We start from the raw sequence: 14,920 nt of genomic DNA on the forward strand, positions 1-14,920 counted from the left end.
TTATTATAGTAAGTAATGCGTTACGTTACTTTTGCAATACTTATCATCACCTGTCTGACACTTAATTTCTTTCAGAACTTCTGCAATTAACAATGCACTGTGTATACCCTACACATTCATTTACCTTTGACAAAACACATCAAATATATATTTTAGGATAATGTTATCTGACCTCAGAGCTCTTCATGCCGGTGTATACACAGATTAATGAAAGTTTAAAGCAATGTGTTTGCTTCTTTTCTACTATTTATCTTAAGATAAATCACTGTCCATTAAGACAATCCCCTTTTCCTCGATGCGTTCAAAATATTGAGCACATTCTTTCATTGACTGCTTATGACTACAATCATTGTGACTAATTTTAATTCATTTACTTTATAGTTACTTAGAAATGTCATTCTATTATATACAGTAATTTGCATCACTTGTAATGCCCCAATGGAGCCATTTCTTCAATTAAATGTTTTAGCTGAAAATGGTAGTAAACCTCTGAACACTATTATCTGTACTCTACTATGCTGAATCCAGATCTTGTAAACGTCTTTTTTCTGTGTTCCGTGTTTTACCTTGCTTTTGCACAAGTCATTGAAGGATCCCTCAATGCCTCTATTCTTTGCCCATCCTGGCAAAAAGTCTGGATCAGGAACCACAACACCCACTAAACATGCCTAAAAAGAGAGAAACAGGATGGGTTTATGCTCACATATATTCTATTCTCACACTTCTTTTGAAGTCAATTCATCTTTATTTCTACAGCGCTTTTACAATGTAGATTGTGTCAAAGCAGCTTAACATAGAGGTTTTAGTAAATGAGATGGTGTTAGTCCAGTTTTCAGAGTTGAAGTTCAGTTTTGGTTCAGTTCAGTGTGGTTTAAATTTCACTGCTGAAAGTTCAAACACTGAAGAGCAAATCCATCGATGGGAAGTCCCAAACCAAGCAAGCCAGTGGCGAGGAACAAAACTTCACCAATTGACAAAAGTGAAGGAAAAAGAAAACCTCTAGAGAAACCAGGCTCAGTCGGGCATGACCATTTCTCCTCAGCGTTGGAGAACACTGGACGTTCTTCCTACATAGGGATGTGCAATAATGTAAAAAATAAAACACGACAGTTGAGTGTCTCTCACCTGCAAACTGTCTCCATGCACAAAGACCTGAGCCACAGGGTCACTGCGGATGTAGATGTTCTCAATCTTCTCTGGAGCTATGTATTCACCCTGAGCCAGCTTAAAAATGTGTTTCTTCCTGTCGATAATCTTCAGAGTGCCATTCTGAAACAAACAAATATATAAATGCTTAATGATAAAGTGGAGCGTTTTGTTCCCTTTAAACGCAAACATTAGAAATCTATTATAGAAATCTGATACATGCAAACTACATACGACACATGCATTTACATACTGTAAAAATGGCCACTTTCATATATATATATATATATATATTTTTTTTTTTTTTTTCTTTTTTTTTTTCAACCATTGGAATACCAACTATTTTTAATTATATAAGCTTTAATTTTATATATGTTCAAATATGGCCATTGCTATATTGTTTGAAATAATTTGAAATACAGTATATGCTGCATATATGACATATATTTTATATGTAAAATTCAAATGTGAACTTGTATATATTTAATTTGCATGTATTTCCATGTATCAGATTTCTACATTTCTATATCCCACATTCAGGCAGAACGGTTCTCTTTGCGTAACCATTGAAATGAATGCCAATCTGAACCAGTCAGCATGGATACGTTTTATTTTCTACTGAAATGCGGGTCATGGAGCTCTCTGGAACGCGATACAAATGTGTCAGTCGTAAAAGTTAATGCAAGTGTCATTTAAACAGCAAGATGGATTATGAACAGATGTTTAAGTTTCGGGGATTCATTTTTTCTTGATATTGACTTTGTTGAATAACAAAAAAACAAAAAACTGCATTTCCTGTGCAATGGAAAAACTAGTAGCCAGCCAATGTCATGCGTCACCAGTTCAAGACTCTACCAGTAGAATACCAAGCCGAGAACAGTTTATCATGCCACCCATAACAGGCTCACTGGAACTGGAACCACACTTGACTCTTCTCAGCAGGATAGTGGAAAAGCAGCTTTTAAATTAATGCACTGAAAACATTAAAAAACATTTGACAGACTAAATTCAGATAGTAAGTGCTGAAAGTGGATGTGGAATTTACCGGAAGCCATTTGCCAATGTCTCCGGTGTGCAGCCAGCCGGCTTTATCCACAGCCCCTGAGGTTTGCTCCGGGTCTTTCAGGTAACCTTGAAACACATTTGGTCCTTTCACACACACCTGTGAAGAGCACACACACACAGAGTCAGGCAACTCAGAGTGCCACTGCAAATTTACAATGTTAAATAATTAAAATAATAATTGTTTATTAATTAAATAATTGCTAGAGTCATGACAAAGTATTTTTGTGCATCAACTAAAACTCCATCTATTAAAGGCATAGTTCATCAATTTGTTTTTATTTCTAAATAATGTTGTATTACACTTTTATGAATTTATTTCACAAAATAAAATATTCTGAGGAAAAAAAAGCAGCCATTGACATCCATAGAAGGAACAAAAAATACTATGGAATCAATGGGTGTTTTCCCCACCATTCTTCAGCGTGTGTTCAACAAAAGAAACAAATGGAGAATAGCTAAATGATGAAAGAATTCGATTTTTTGGGTGAAATGTCAATTTAATTTTCATCATAACTAAGAGATTCATTTGTATGAAATAGTTTTTATGATTACATTATTATTTTGATGCACTTGCAAACTGACAGAAATAAACTAAAATGTATGCTAGAACTAAAAAACACCACAGCAAACTAGCAGAAATACTGTGTGTCTGCAAAAGAGGAAATGAGTCTCTACACCAGCAGATATCAGTGGAATATTTATAATTCAAAAAGTCAAAATGAAACAAGAACTGCATTAATACAAACTAAACAACGCAGCACTCTCTGACCATTTCAGAACTAATAATATTGATCACTTAATTTATTCCAGATGCTTCATCTTGTAATAAAATCTCTGCTTAATGAAATGCTCAGTTCAGATGGTGTAACGTTAGAATAGCTTTCAGTCTGTAATGTTATTAATAATTTGCTTGCTTTCATTGCTTTTACTTTTACTCTTGTGACCAAGTCTCTAAACAAGTTTGGCGTTCACTCTCTCACTGGCGCCAACTGATGCAGATTCACCATGTTTGATCAGCCAAAAGTCAGAACACAGCAAACACTGAAGTGACCAACACTCAACAACAGCCCAATGATGACTGACTGATGACCATTAGCTTGATGTTGTCTTTGTATTCTGATACTAATTTGTAAATATGAAACTATATGCCAATTCCACGACTTTTATCGACTAAATAGCTGAATGTCCATGACCTATAATTGATAATAAAATAAAAAAGGCAGCTGCTGTGTCCCTGAGAATTACGGGATTCTGCTTTTCATAGAATTTAATTCAAAATCAAGCAAATGAGGCAAAGTTTGGCAGATTTTATTTACTGCTGCAGAAGTGCTGCAAACTTTGGCAAATGGTGCAAAATGTGAAGCAATTTTATTTAAATTGCAGCAAAGACACTTTAAATTCCTTCCATGCCATCCGCATTATAATTTTATTTCATATAAAACATTCACATCAAGAAAGTGCTCATCTGGTAATTGCTAGACATGCCATCTCTGTGTGGGTTTCCTCCGGGTGCTCTGGTTTCCCCCACAGTCCAATGACATGCGCTATAGGTAAATTGGGTAAATGAAATTTGCTGTAGTGTGTGAGTGTGAATGTGATAGTGTATGGGTGTTTCCCAGTACTGGGTTGCAACTGGAAAAAAATTTGATGTGTAAAGCATGTGCCAGAATAGTTGGCAGTTCATTCTGCTGTGTTAGCCCCTGATAAATAAGGGACTAAGCTGAAGGAGAATGAATGAACGTTGGAAAGGTTTAAAATGGTAAATGGTAAATAACGGAACCATCAGAAAAAGCTAAACATGTTAAACCAATTAAAAAGAAAGAAAACAGGGCATAGAAAAAAATACCGTTGTTGATGAATGGAAAGTACATCAAACTCCCTGATTTTCAATGTCTGATTTGCATGAAATTCTGGAAGTCTGCTAACAGTCTAATTTACTCTTAAAAGAGCTTAGAAATAAAAGCACAAAAGTAGTCTTTAGATCCAAACTTTGAATGTAACCCCGCAAACTGCTTTACTTTTGCACTGGTGACCTACCTCTCCCTCTCCATTTGCAGCAAAGTAATTCATTTCAGCTACATCCACCAGCTTAACAAAGTTACAGGGCAGCGGCGCTCCCACATGACCTGAGGACACACATCAAAACAATAGTGTGTGTTACCACACAGTCTGTTAAAACAGGACACAACTGTCCAGCTGTTTATTTTTTAAACATGTTAATGTGTGCAGATTGAGTCTTACCGGCTGTCCAGTCTCCAGGAAGTGACATTGTGCAGCCTGCAGTACACTCTGTCTGCCCGTAACCTTCATAAAACTACAACAAACAATAGAAAAAAAGATGTAACTTGAAAGTCTGATCACAATACTGGTAGCAGGAGGTGTGTGTGTGTGTGTGTGTGTGTGTGTGTGTGTGTGTGTGTGTGTGTGTGTGTGTGTGTGTGTGTGTGTGTGTGTGTGTGTGTGTGTGTGTGTGTGTGTGTGTGTGTGTGTGTGTGTGTGTGTGTACCTGGCAGCCCAGTGCTGCTCGCAGAAAAGTGAGGACGGTTGGAGACACTGGAGCAGCTCCTGTGATCATCAGCCTCACGCGCCCACCAAGACTGGCCTGTAGGGGGAGTCACAGGAGTTTAAGAAAATCTGCTCGTCTCACTCACTTTGGTTCATTTCTCAGATTAGAATTGAAATCCTCAAAACTACAAGACCTGTTCAATCATCAGATCATTGTGACACTTGTGCGCATCAAAAAAGCAGTAGAGTAGAGTACACTTTTGTAATTGAAACATTAATTTGACTGTCTTATTTGCACACAATGACCCAAGGCCTAGTCATTCTGACGGCACTGACACGTCATTGACAAATATATTTAATTTTAAAAGATGAACTAAGGATTTTGAGCAAGAGACTGGTGTTTGCAGGAACACCATGGTGCTTTGCTATTTGTACACGTTGTTTAAAAAATGACAAATTTTAATTCTGATCAGAGAAATGAACCAAAGTGAGTGAGAAAAACTGTAAAACGATAATTTAAACAAAAATGTAAAGGAATAGAACACCCAAAAATGTAAGTTCTGTCATCATTTACTCATTTAAAACCTTGTGGTGTTTCATTTTTAGCTGAAAGCAACAGAATATATTTTTAAAAATTCTGAAAACCAGTAACCATTGACTTCCTAAGTATCTATTTTTCCTAGTATAGAAGTGGATAGGTGCAGGCAACCAGCATTCTTCAAAACATCATCTTTTGTGTTCAACATAAGAAACTCATAAAGGTATAGAACCACTTGATGAGTAATGAGTGAGTACATTTATTTTTTAAGCGAACTAACCCTTTAAAAAAAGAGAAGAGCTACTTTTTCCAACAGAATATTAAAGATGACTTTTAGCTTAAGTAACAGACCTTAGAATTTCATAAAATGCAAGTTAATGGTTGCAGACACTTTAAGACTAAAATAAAACCCCAACATTTAAAGGCAAAACAAAACTGACACCATTACTGATCAATTTCAAATCCGCCTTATCCATGAAAAAACAATTATAATCGTTCTGGGAAAGAAATGTTTTCTGCAAGGAATTCCAGTCAGGAGTTACGACCAGAGTACCACAAGACTCAGTACTTGGTACATTGCTTTTCACAGTCTACATGCAACCCCTGAGAGATTTCATTCAAAACATTAAACACTATTATGCTCACTAGACATAGGCTGGTATAAGATTCAGACAGTATGATAACCTTGGATAAAACTATCACGGTATCACAGTATTGTGATCACTGCTCTAAAATCTGTTCTTTTTAAATGTCTGGGTAAAACTAAACGCTTTTTGAACACAATATATTTTATTTTGAGAAACATTTATGATATTTTGGAGCAGTAAACATGTCAGGCTAAATCATTCAAATGAATCACAGACTTCTGCTCTCTTCATTAGGTTCCAAAACTCAGATGTTTCATAATTTAAGACGGCATCTTTGGATATCTTTTCTGCTGGAGATACTGTTGTCCTAAAAAAATGTACAAAAAAAATCTTAAACATACCATAGGAATGGTGTAGCAGAAAATTTTGGCAGTTTTAAAAATTTTTCCAAACTGCAGTATACCTTGAAAACTGTTATCATCCCATGTCTAATGCTCACTGTTTTCCTTGAATGCCCTCAAGGTGATCTTCAGTTTTGTCTGGTTACCTGCACTTTGCTGAAGATTAATTTATCCCACATGCTGTCCTTCCTCACAACTCCACTTTTTAGTTCCGCTTCTTTCCTGCTGGTGGCAAAATCCAACAGCCATCTTTTAAGAGGAGTGTTCGCCTGGCCAAAAATCTAAACGCAAACACATATAACACACACACAAACACATGAATGTTTATCAAACAGAAATGCAAACAGCTTATGTATGATTAACTAAACCGACGTACCTTATCAAACATGCGGTTGAGTAGTCTTGGGACTACGGGAAATATAGTGGGCTTAAGATTCTTCAAATCATCCATAAGGAGACGGATGTCACCCTGAAAATACCCAATCTTGGCCCCGTGGCACAGAAGCACACCCTACACACATAAACTAAAATTATGCAATGAAATTCAGAATAGCATGTGAGAATGTTAAATATAAGCACACACACATGTATAATTTCATTTTAAATTGTCCACACATAGCCAATATAAAATAGATGAATACATGTAAATTCATACATACAGTCACTTTAACCAAGACATGCTAACAAATTAATATATAGCCTATAACCGGCCCTTTTACAAGAAATATGTTGTCTTAATAAAGAAAATATGTCTCAGCAAAATCCATTTACACCAAGAAAATACCTTTTATTACCTTATTAAGTGGAAAAAAAAAACAATAGCCTATATAGTAGCCTAGCAGGTCAGCATTGCACCACCATAAATGAGTTGGCCTATCTGGTTTCGGAATATAAAAAAACAAGCCTTTTTTAGTTTTTGTTTTCTGGTTATTTTATTTTTTATTATTAAAAAAAAAGAAAGCTAAATCAATTTTAAATTTTTGGTTTCCACCATAAAAAAAGAAAAACAAGCTGTTCGTTTTTTAATTTTAAAAGTACTCATTTTTTTGTTTTTCAATATCTATTTGTAAATTGTTGAGAAAGAAAAATCTGATAGATCACATTTTTATTAATTCAGAAAATTCATTACATATTACATTTTTTAAGTTTCCACAGTATACAAAAAATCTTTTAAATTTACCACTACACTGAACAAAAATAATCAAAATATTAGTAAAAAAAAGTATAGAGACATTATAAACATCAATATAAACAAACAAGTTTTCGATTTAATTAATTTGTTTACCAAAACTAAAATGCTCTGTACTCATGTGCCTTTCTTATTTGGGCAAGGTTCAAAACGTTTGTTTGAGTGACTCTAATTGCATTCCAAATGGATTTAAAATAAAAGAATGTGTTTAGTTTATACACTACCTGACAAAAGTCTTGTCACCTATCCAAGTTTTAATGACACTAATGATAACTTGACTTTTAGTTGATCATTTGGTATCAGAAGTGGCTTATATGAAAGGCAAAGGCCTCTAAATTGCATTTATTTTACCAAAATAAAATATCCATGAACACTGACCTTTTTTGCTCTCAGGAACTTGTGGAGGCTGAAGTATGAGGAGCGCTATCCTGCTAAAGATGTTGCCTTCTTCTGTGGTTTGTAATGTAATGGGCAGCACAAATGCCTCGATACCTCAGACTGTTCATATTGCCACCTACTCTGCAGATCTCTCGCATGCCCTCATACTGAATGTAACCCCAAATCATAATTTTTTTCTTTCACCAAACTTGCCTGATTTCTATGAGAATCTTTGCTTCATGCGGGTTCCAATATGTCTTCTGCAGTATTTGTGATTATTGGGATGCAGTTCAACAGATGATTCATCAGAAAAAATCTAACTTCTGACACTTTTCCAAATGATCAACTAGATCAAGTTATTATTTGTTGCTCTTACAACTGGGATCGACGACAAGACATTTGTTTATAAAAAAAAAAATATATATATATATATATATATATATACACACACACACACACACACACACACACACACACACACACACACACACACACACACACACACACACACACACACACACACACACACACACACACACACATACAGACATATATATGTATATATATAATAACTGAATAATAAATAACGGTTTAATGACTGTGTGCATCCATAATACATACCTCGACCACTCTTTCAAACATGTGCGCTAGTGGTAGGTAAGAAATGTGAATATCTGTCTGGTTAAGCATGCAATGAACCTGTAAAACACACACACACACACACACAAACACATGGGCAGTGTGAAATACAGCGTACCTCGACTACTCTTTCAAACATATGCGCTAGTGGTAAGAAGGAGATGAGAACATCTTGAGGACAAAGTTTCAGGGACTCCTGACCACACACACACACACACACACACACACACACACACACACACACACACACACACACACACACACACAAACATATACACACATCCACACAAACATATACACACATCCACACACAGGACATGAGAGAGGAAGAACAAGAGACAGACAATTAGATGAGGAAATGAAGCACAAGAGCCTAATATAACAAACAGAAAGAAAGAAGAATTGATCTGGTCAGTAAGTTACTTAACTTAAGATTGTAAAAAAAGAATTGTCTGCTTTTTCCATCAGAATTGGATTTCAGAACTACACTCATCGGCCACTTTATTAGGTACACCTGTCCAACTGCTCGTTAACACAGATTTCTAATTAGCCAATCACATGGCAGCAGCTCAATGCATTTAGACATGTAGACATGGTCAAGATGATCTGCTGCAGTTCAGTTCAAACAGAGCATTAGAATGGGAAAGGTGATTTAAGTGACTTTGAACATGGCATGGTGGTTGGTGTCTGAGTACTTTAGAAACAGAATGTTCCAAAACAGAGAAAATACCCAGTGAGCATCAGTTCTGGTGGAAATGCCTTGATGATGCCAGAGGTCAGAGGAGAATGGCCAGACTGGTTTGAGTTGAAAGAAAGGCAACAGTAATTCAAATAATGGCTCAATACAACCAAGCTATGCAGAAGAGCATCTCTGAACGCACAACACATCCAACCTTGAGGCAGATGGGCTACAGCAGCAGAAAACCACACCAGGTGTAACTCCTGTCAGCTGAGAACAGGAAACTGAGGCTACAATTCACACAGGCTCGCCAAAATTGGACAATAGACAATTTGAAAAACATTGCTTGGTCTGATGAGTATCGATTTCTTCTGCGACATTCGGACGATCGGGTCAGAATTTGGCATCAACAACATGAAAGCATGGACCCATCCTGCCTTGTATCAACAGTTCAGGCTGGTGGTAGTGGTGTAATGTAGTACCAATTGAGCATCGTGCCAATGCCACAGCCTAACTGAGTATTGTTGCTGACCATGTCTTACCCTTTATTACCACAACAGGATAAAGTGCCATGTCATTAATCAGGAATCATCAGGTTTCTTAAACATGACAATGAGTTTACTTTACTCAAATGGCCTCCACAGTCACCAGGTCTCAATCCAATAGAGCACCTTTGGGATGAGGTGAAATGGGAGATTCGCATCTTGGATGAGCAGACGACAAATCTGCAGCAACTATCATGATGCTATAATGTCAATATGGACCAAAACTTCTTAGCAATATTTCTAGTCCCTTGTTAAATCTAGGCAGTTCTGAAGGCAAATGTGGGTCCAACCCAGTACAAGTTAGGTGTACCTAATAAAGTGGCCGGTGAATGTATATTTCCTAATTCTGAGGAACAAATTTAGAACTGCAAGGAGAAAAGACAGAATTACTATTTCATTGTAATTCCAACTTTTATTTCTCACAATTGTCCAGATAACTAGATTCTGTATCACCACTCATGAAGAAATGATCTGTTATACTTTTTAATTCAGTTTCAGAAAGAGCTTCCAATCCATACACATCTGACTTGTCATCTGAATCTCATTTGCTGTGATTCTTTGTATTTTTTTTGCCAAGAAAGATAAGGCTACAATAAATTATAAAGGACACAGAAGCGAAGAAATCTCTTGGCTTACCTCTGTAATTTTAATGAAAGCAGAACAATTGGAAACAACATTTCCATGTGTGAGCATCGCTCCCTTTGGATTTCCTATCGGGATAAGACATCAGATACATTTATTCTCCAGATGGGAGTCCTTAAAGATGCCAAAACATGTCAGCAAACCAATGGCAAAATCTGACAGAAAGAGGAATGCACGAAGCTGTGTGCTAAAAGTGCTGAAGCCATGTTTGTACGTAGTTTTCTTTCATCAAAATGCATATCACTACAAAATTATTCTCAGAATAGATAAATCAATGCTACAACACATTAAATATATAATCTAATACCTGTAGTTCCACTCGTGAAGCAAATCAGTGCCAGGTCTTCAGGTTTAGGAGGCTAAAAAAAGCATCAATTAAATAACTGTGATGTTAAAAAAAAAGAAATTATACAGTGACTAAATAAAACCATATGTTATTCAAATATAGGACTCTAATTTAACTATTTAAGCAAATGGTCTGAAGCAGTGGTTCTTTTTTCACCAAGTACCACCTCAAAAAAAAAAAAGTCTCTCCAAGTACCACTATAATGACCGGTATTGAAGTACAGTAGCATAGTAGGCCTAATAAAGCAGCTACGGCTCTGCACAGTTCAAAAATCTGGCAGATTAATTCTTATTATGAATATTTATTATTGTCTGCCACTTTAAACATTATAAACATTAACACTGCACAGTGCTTACAGGTGAAAAAATAAAACGTCAACATTTAAATTAAAATGAGCTTTTAAAGGTTAATTAAAATTTGCACAGTTTTTAAAAAGTAAAAAAAACTGCTGTACTTAAATGCAAAGTATTAACTTGTATTTTAAATATATAAATTGGATTTAAATACTTAAATAAGAAATTAGATCTGCCTACTGTGCGATAGAGTAGGTCTTTGTGTTTCAGAAAAGCAAGTGATTAAACCATACCTGTCAACATTGGTATATAAAAATAAGGGAAACGTCCCAAACAACGCTTACAAATATGAGGAGGAAACTAGCTTCAAATAATAAAATGCATAACAAACATTACACAATTGAAAATAAAATAAACGATTAAGTCTGTTAAAAATCAGTTTACTGATCACATCAATGTTATCGTAAGCATCAAAGGGTGGCATAAAACATGAAAATGATAACTGCAACAGGTCGAAACTAGCCAAAAGCACTTGCCCTGCGCCTAGGGCCACATTGCACCAAGTATACAGAACACAATGTTGCATGTCTGTAAATCAATACAGTGCTCAGTTTAACTTACAATGGGTGTCTTGTGGTTTGCTTTGCCAATAGCCTGAAAAAAAAAGACTTTATTTAGTGCAGTGTAAATACACGTTTAATGGGATCACTATTTACAAAAGAAGGGTGTGTGTGTGTGCGTGTGGGAGAGAAACCTCCAGCTCCTTGAGGCTGATAATGTCGATGCCACAGTTTTGTGCTTGTGCTGTCAGCTCACTGTCAAAGCTCTCCATGATCACTATAGTCGTGACGCTGTGCTTCCGGCCAGACACACAGTCCAGGATCAGACGAGCTTTATCCGCGATGTCACAGATGATGGTGGTGATGGAAGCTACGACAAAAGCTCTGTTACTCAAAACACATTTCTCACAAGTTTTACTGTTTTTGTGCAGTCATGTGATACAAGCTTTAAGCCATTATTTAATTATTTAATGAGTTAGCTAATCCAAAAATGACAATTTAACTGTAATGTACTTAACCCTTAAGCCATCCACGGTGTGTATGACTTTTGTCTTTCAGATGAGCACAGTTAAAGTAGTTTTAAATTTCATCCTGGCTTTTCCATTTGCATTTTAAGTTTACAAAAGTGCAATAATGTGTTGTAAAATTAACCCATACACCACCAGGGGGATAACGGACATCTTAAGCTGACTGATGTGTCATTTTTTAATTATAAACTCAAATCACTGAATACCGGCAACTACCGAATGTGCACTTCTTGACTGACTTCTGGTGTAACACCGTTGTCACGAATAGCAGCAATCCAGCCTGTGCAGATTGCTGGTAAACACAGATCACATTTGACTTGAGAACTGCATTAATCCTTTGTGGCATCTATTCAACAAGATACTGGAAATATTCCTCAGAGATCAGCAGTTTCCGAAATACTCAGACCAGCCTGTCTGGCACCAACAACCATGCCATGCCATGCCACCACTGGTATAATGAATGAGTTAGCTTTACAACAGATGTATGTGCTTTTAGAAGCAAAAAAGAGCCCACTACGCAACATCATTATACAGTACATAAGAGCCAAAAATAAAATGAAAACTACTCAGATTGTGCTCATCTGAAAGAAGACAGTCATATGCTCCAAAGATGGCTTGAGAGTGAATAAATGATGGGGTCAGTTAAGCCACAGGTTTTAGTTACTTTTCCAGTGAAAAAAAAAAAAAATAGTTACTCCAGAATCACACACAAAACATTGCTCTGTAAATAACAATAAAAGAGGATATTTTTATCATTATATGTGTCATATCATATATGTTTTATGATTAAAAACACTACTGCACAGAATCCTAAAGAATCACCTTTGTCAATGACGTAGCTGATGGCTTCTGTACCCAGTGTGTCATACAGTGGCACTGCCACCAGTGAATATGTGTAACATGCCAACTCTGAAATCGTCCACTAGGATGACAAACAGAGGTATAAAAGAAAGAGAAAGTATTCACTACAAACAATATTTATTATAAATGCCAAGCCTTTGTGCGTGTTTTTACTTGCTGGGTGTTAATACCTCCGGTCTGTTCTGTGCGAAGATGCCAATGTATTTGTCTCCTGATTGACTGTGACCTCTGTGGAGTAAAGCTGAACCTGCAAACTCTGCCCTGTCTGCAACCTACACACAAAAATACTAAACTAATTGCTGTCATTTATTTGTTGGTTCTTTTTGAACATTTTATTGACTTTAGGTCGCATTGCAACTACTATATGCCAACTAATTAGATTATAAGACTGTCTGCTCAATATCTGCTGATACCACACCATCAACAGACATTCAACCGATAATAACAAACCTTTCAAATATGTCAACTTACACTAACCCAAACCTTACAGCCTACTAATACTCTACTGAGAATTAGTTGGAACGTAGTTGCAATGTAACCAACGATCAACAAAATGTGTTAAAGAGAGCATCAAAATAAAGTAATAACAACTGATTAATAATTACAATGCACATACATATCTGATAATATCTAAATATTAAGGGAATAAAAAATATAGAGAGAAAAATAAAAAGCTAAATGCGTTCTGCAATTAGGTCAATAATTATTTCACAAATCTTACCTCCTTATACGACAGCCATTTATATGGCTGGCCTGCCTTTCGCGACCCCAAACAAGGACCATTGTCTGTGTGAGTAAAACAAAAATGTAGATCATGATTTTAACCATTTTAATAGCTTATTTTAAACTATTCCTTTGTCACAATGTCTGCTTTAAATGGCCGGATAACTCACTTGACACTCGTAGTCCTCGTAAGAAAAACTCATACAGTGTCAGAGCGTCTTTATAGTAGTACGTCATGTGTGTGTCATTGTCCATTAGGATAGAGCGACGTGCATATTCCTTACCCTGAAAAACACAACCAACAGTCTATGATAAACTTTAGCAAACAAGCAAATACCAGCTCCTCAAATCCAGGCCTGTTGATAATCTACAAGGCCATGAAGAGAAACTTCACCTGTACAATCTTTTAACACCATTTAGATTTGAAGACATAAATGATCAAATCATTTAATGCTTAAAGCAGGAATAAACACACTCCAAGGTCATGTTTTTACCTATACTCATTTGAATACTTCATTCATTCATTTTCTTGTCGGCTTAATCCCTTTATTAATCCGGGGTCGCCACAGCGGAATGAACCGCCAACTTATCCAGCAAGTTTCTACGCAGCGGATGCCCTTCCAGCTGCAACCCATTTCTGGGAAACATTCACACACACATTCACACACACTCAAACACTACGGACAATTTAGCCTACCCAATTCACCTGTACCACATGTCTTTGGACGGTGGGGGAAACCGGAGCACCTGGAGGAAACCCACATGAAGGCAGGGAGAACATGCAAACTCCACACAGAAACGCCAACTGAGCCAAGGTTAGAACCAGCAACCCAGTGACTTTCTTGCTGTGAGGCGACAGCACTACCTACTGCGCCACTGCCTCGCCCCATTTGAATACTTGTCATTGCAAAATTATAGAGAGCCAATCACATAGCAGCAACGATGTTCATGTTGACATAGTAAATGTGATCTGCTGTTCTGTATGAAGTTCAAAACAACAATCAGAATGAAGAAGAATGATTATTTAAAGGGAAAAATGCAAAATAAATGGTCTTTGTGTACTGCGTTCAATCCTTGACAGTTTCGAATTCTTCTGTCAAACACAAAAGAAGATATTTTAAAGAATGTTGGAAACCTGTAACTATTGACTCCCATAGAATTTGTTTTTCGGTCTAGTGGATATCAATAGTTAAGGGTTTCCAACATTCTTCAAAAGTAAATAAATAAATAAATAAAATAATAATAATAATTATATATATATATATATATAGTGTGTGTGTGTGTGTGTGTGTGTGT

General features: G+C 36.3%; 2 protein-coding genes across 13 annotated transcripts in view; one reads left to right on the forward strand and one right to left on the reverse strand.

Moving 5' to 3' along the window:
* casp3a (caspase 3, apoptosis-related cysteine peptidase a) overlaps window positions 1-14,920 on the forward strand; it is a 36,730-nt gene that overhangs the window by 14,977 nt on the left and 6,833 nt on the right. Inside the window, exon 8 of one of the 2 annotated variants that reach the window (XM_073951722.1) lies at window positions 7,825-8,216. The exons of the other annotated variant lie outside the window; for it this stretch is intronic. The gene's annotated coding sequence lies outside the window, so the exon portion shown is untranslated. Of the gene's footprint in view, window positions 1-7,824; window positions 8,217-14,920 lie in introns of those variants that run through there. 2 annotated transcript variants of the gene reach the window in all.
* Window positions 1-14,920, reverse strand: part of acsl1a (acyl-CoA synthetase long chain family member 1a) — a 50,234-nt gene that overhangs the window by 5,001 nt on the left and 30,313 nt on the right. For 4 of the 11 annotated variants that reach the window (XR_012401073.1, XR_012401084.1, XM_005168349.5 and 1 more), the window contains 17 exon segments: window positions 13,795-13,909; window positions 13,623-13,687; window positions 13,072-13,173; window positions 12,863-12,962; window positions 11,708-11,883; window positions 11,575-11,607; window positions 10,622-10,673; window positions 10,309-10,382; window positions 8,431-8,508; window positions 6,619-6,753; window positions 6,389-6,523; window positions 4,718-4,813; window positions 4,453-4,525; window positions 4,249-4,337; window positions 2,192-2,308; window positions 1,126-1,269; window positions 567-668 (listed from right to left, as the gene is read on the reverse strand). Coding sequence is in view for 6 of the 11 variants with exons in the window: in XM_005168349.5 (XP_005168406.1) it covers window positions 567-668; window positions 1,126-1,269; window positions 2,192-2,308; window positions 4,249-4,337; window positions 4,453-4,525; window positions 4,718-4,813; window positions 6,389-6,523; window positions 6,619-6,753; window positions 8,431-8,508; window positions 10,309-10,382; window positions 10,622-10,673; window positions 11,575-11,607; window positions 11,708-11,883; window positions 12,863-12,962; window positions 13,072-13,173; window positions 13,623-13,687; window positions 13,795-13,909 (1,686 nt within the window). In the remaining 5 variants the exon portion in view is untranslated. 11 annotated transcript variants of the gene reach the window in all.

Source organism: Danio rerio, chromosome 1 (genome assembly GCF_049306965.1).
Source record: "Danio rerio strain Tuebingen ecotype United States chromosome 1, GRCz12tu, whole genome shotgun sequence".
Classification (NCBI taxonomy): Eukaryota; Metazoa; Chordata; class Actinopteri; order Cypriniformes; family Danionidae; genus Danio; species Danio rerio.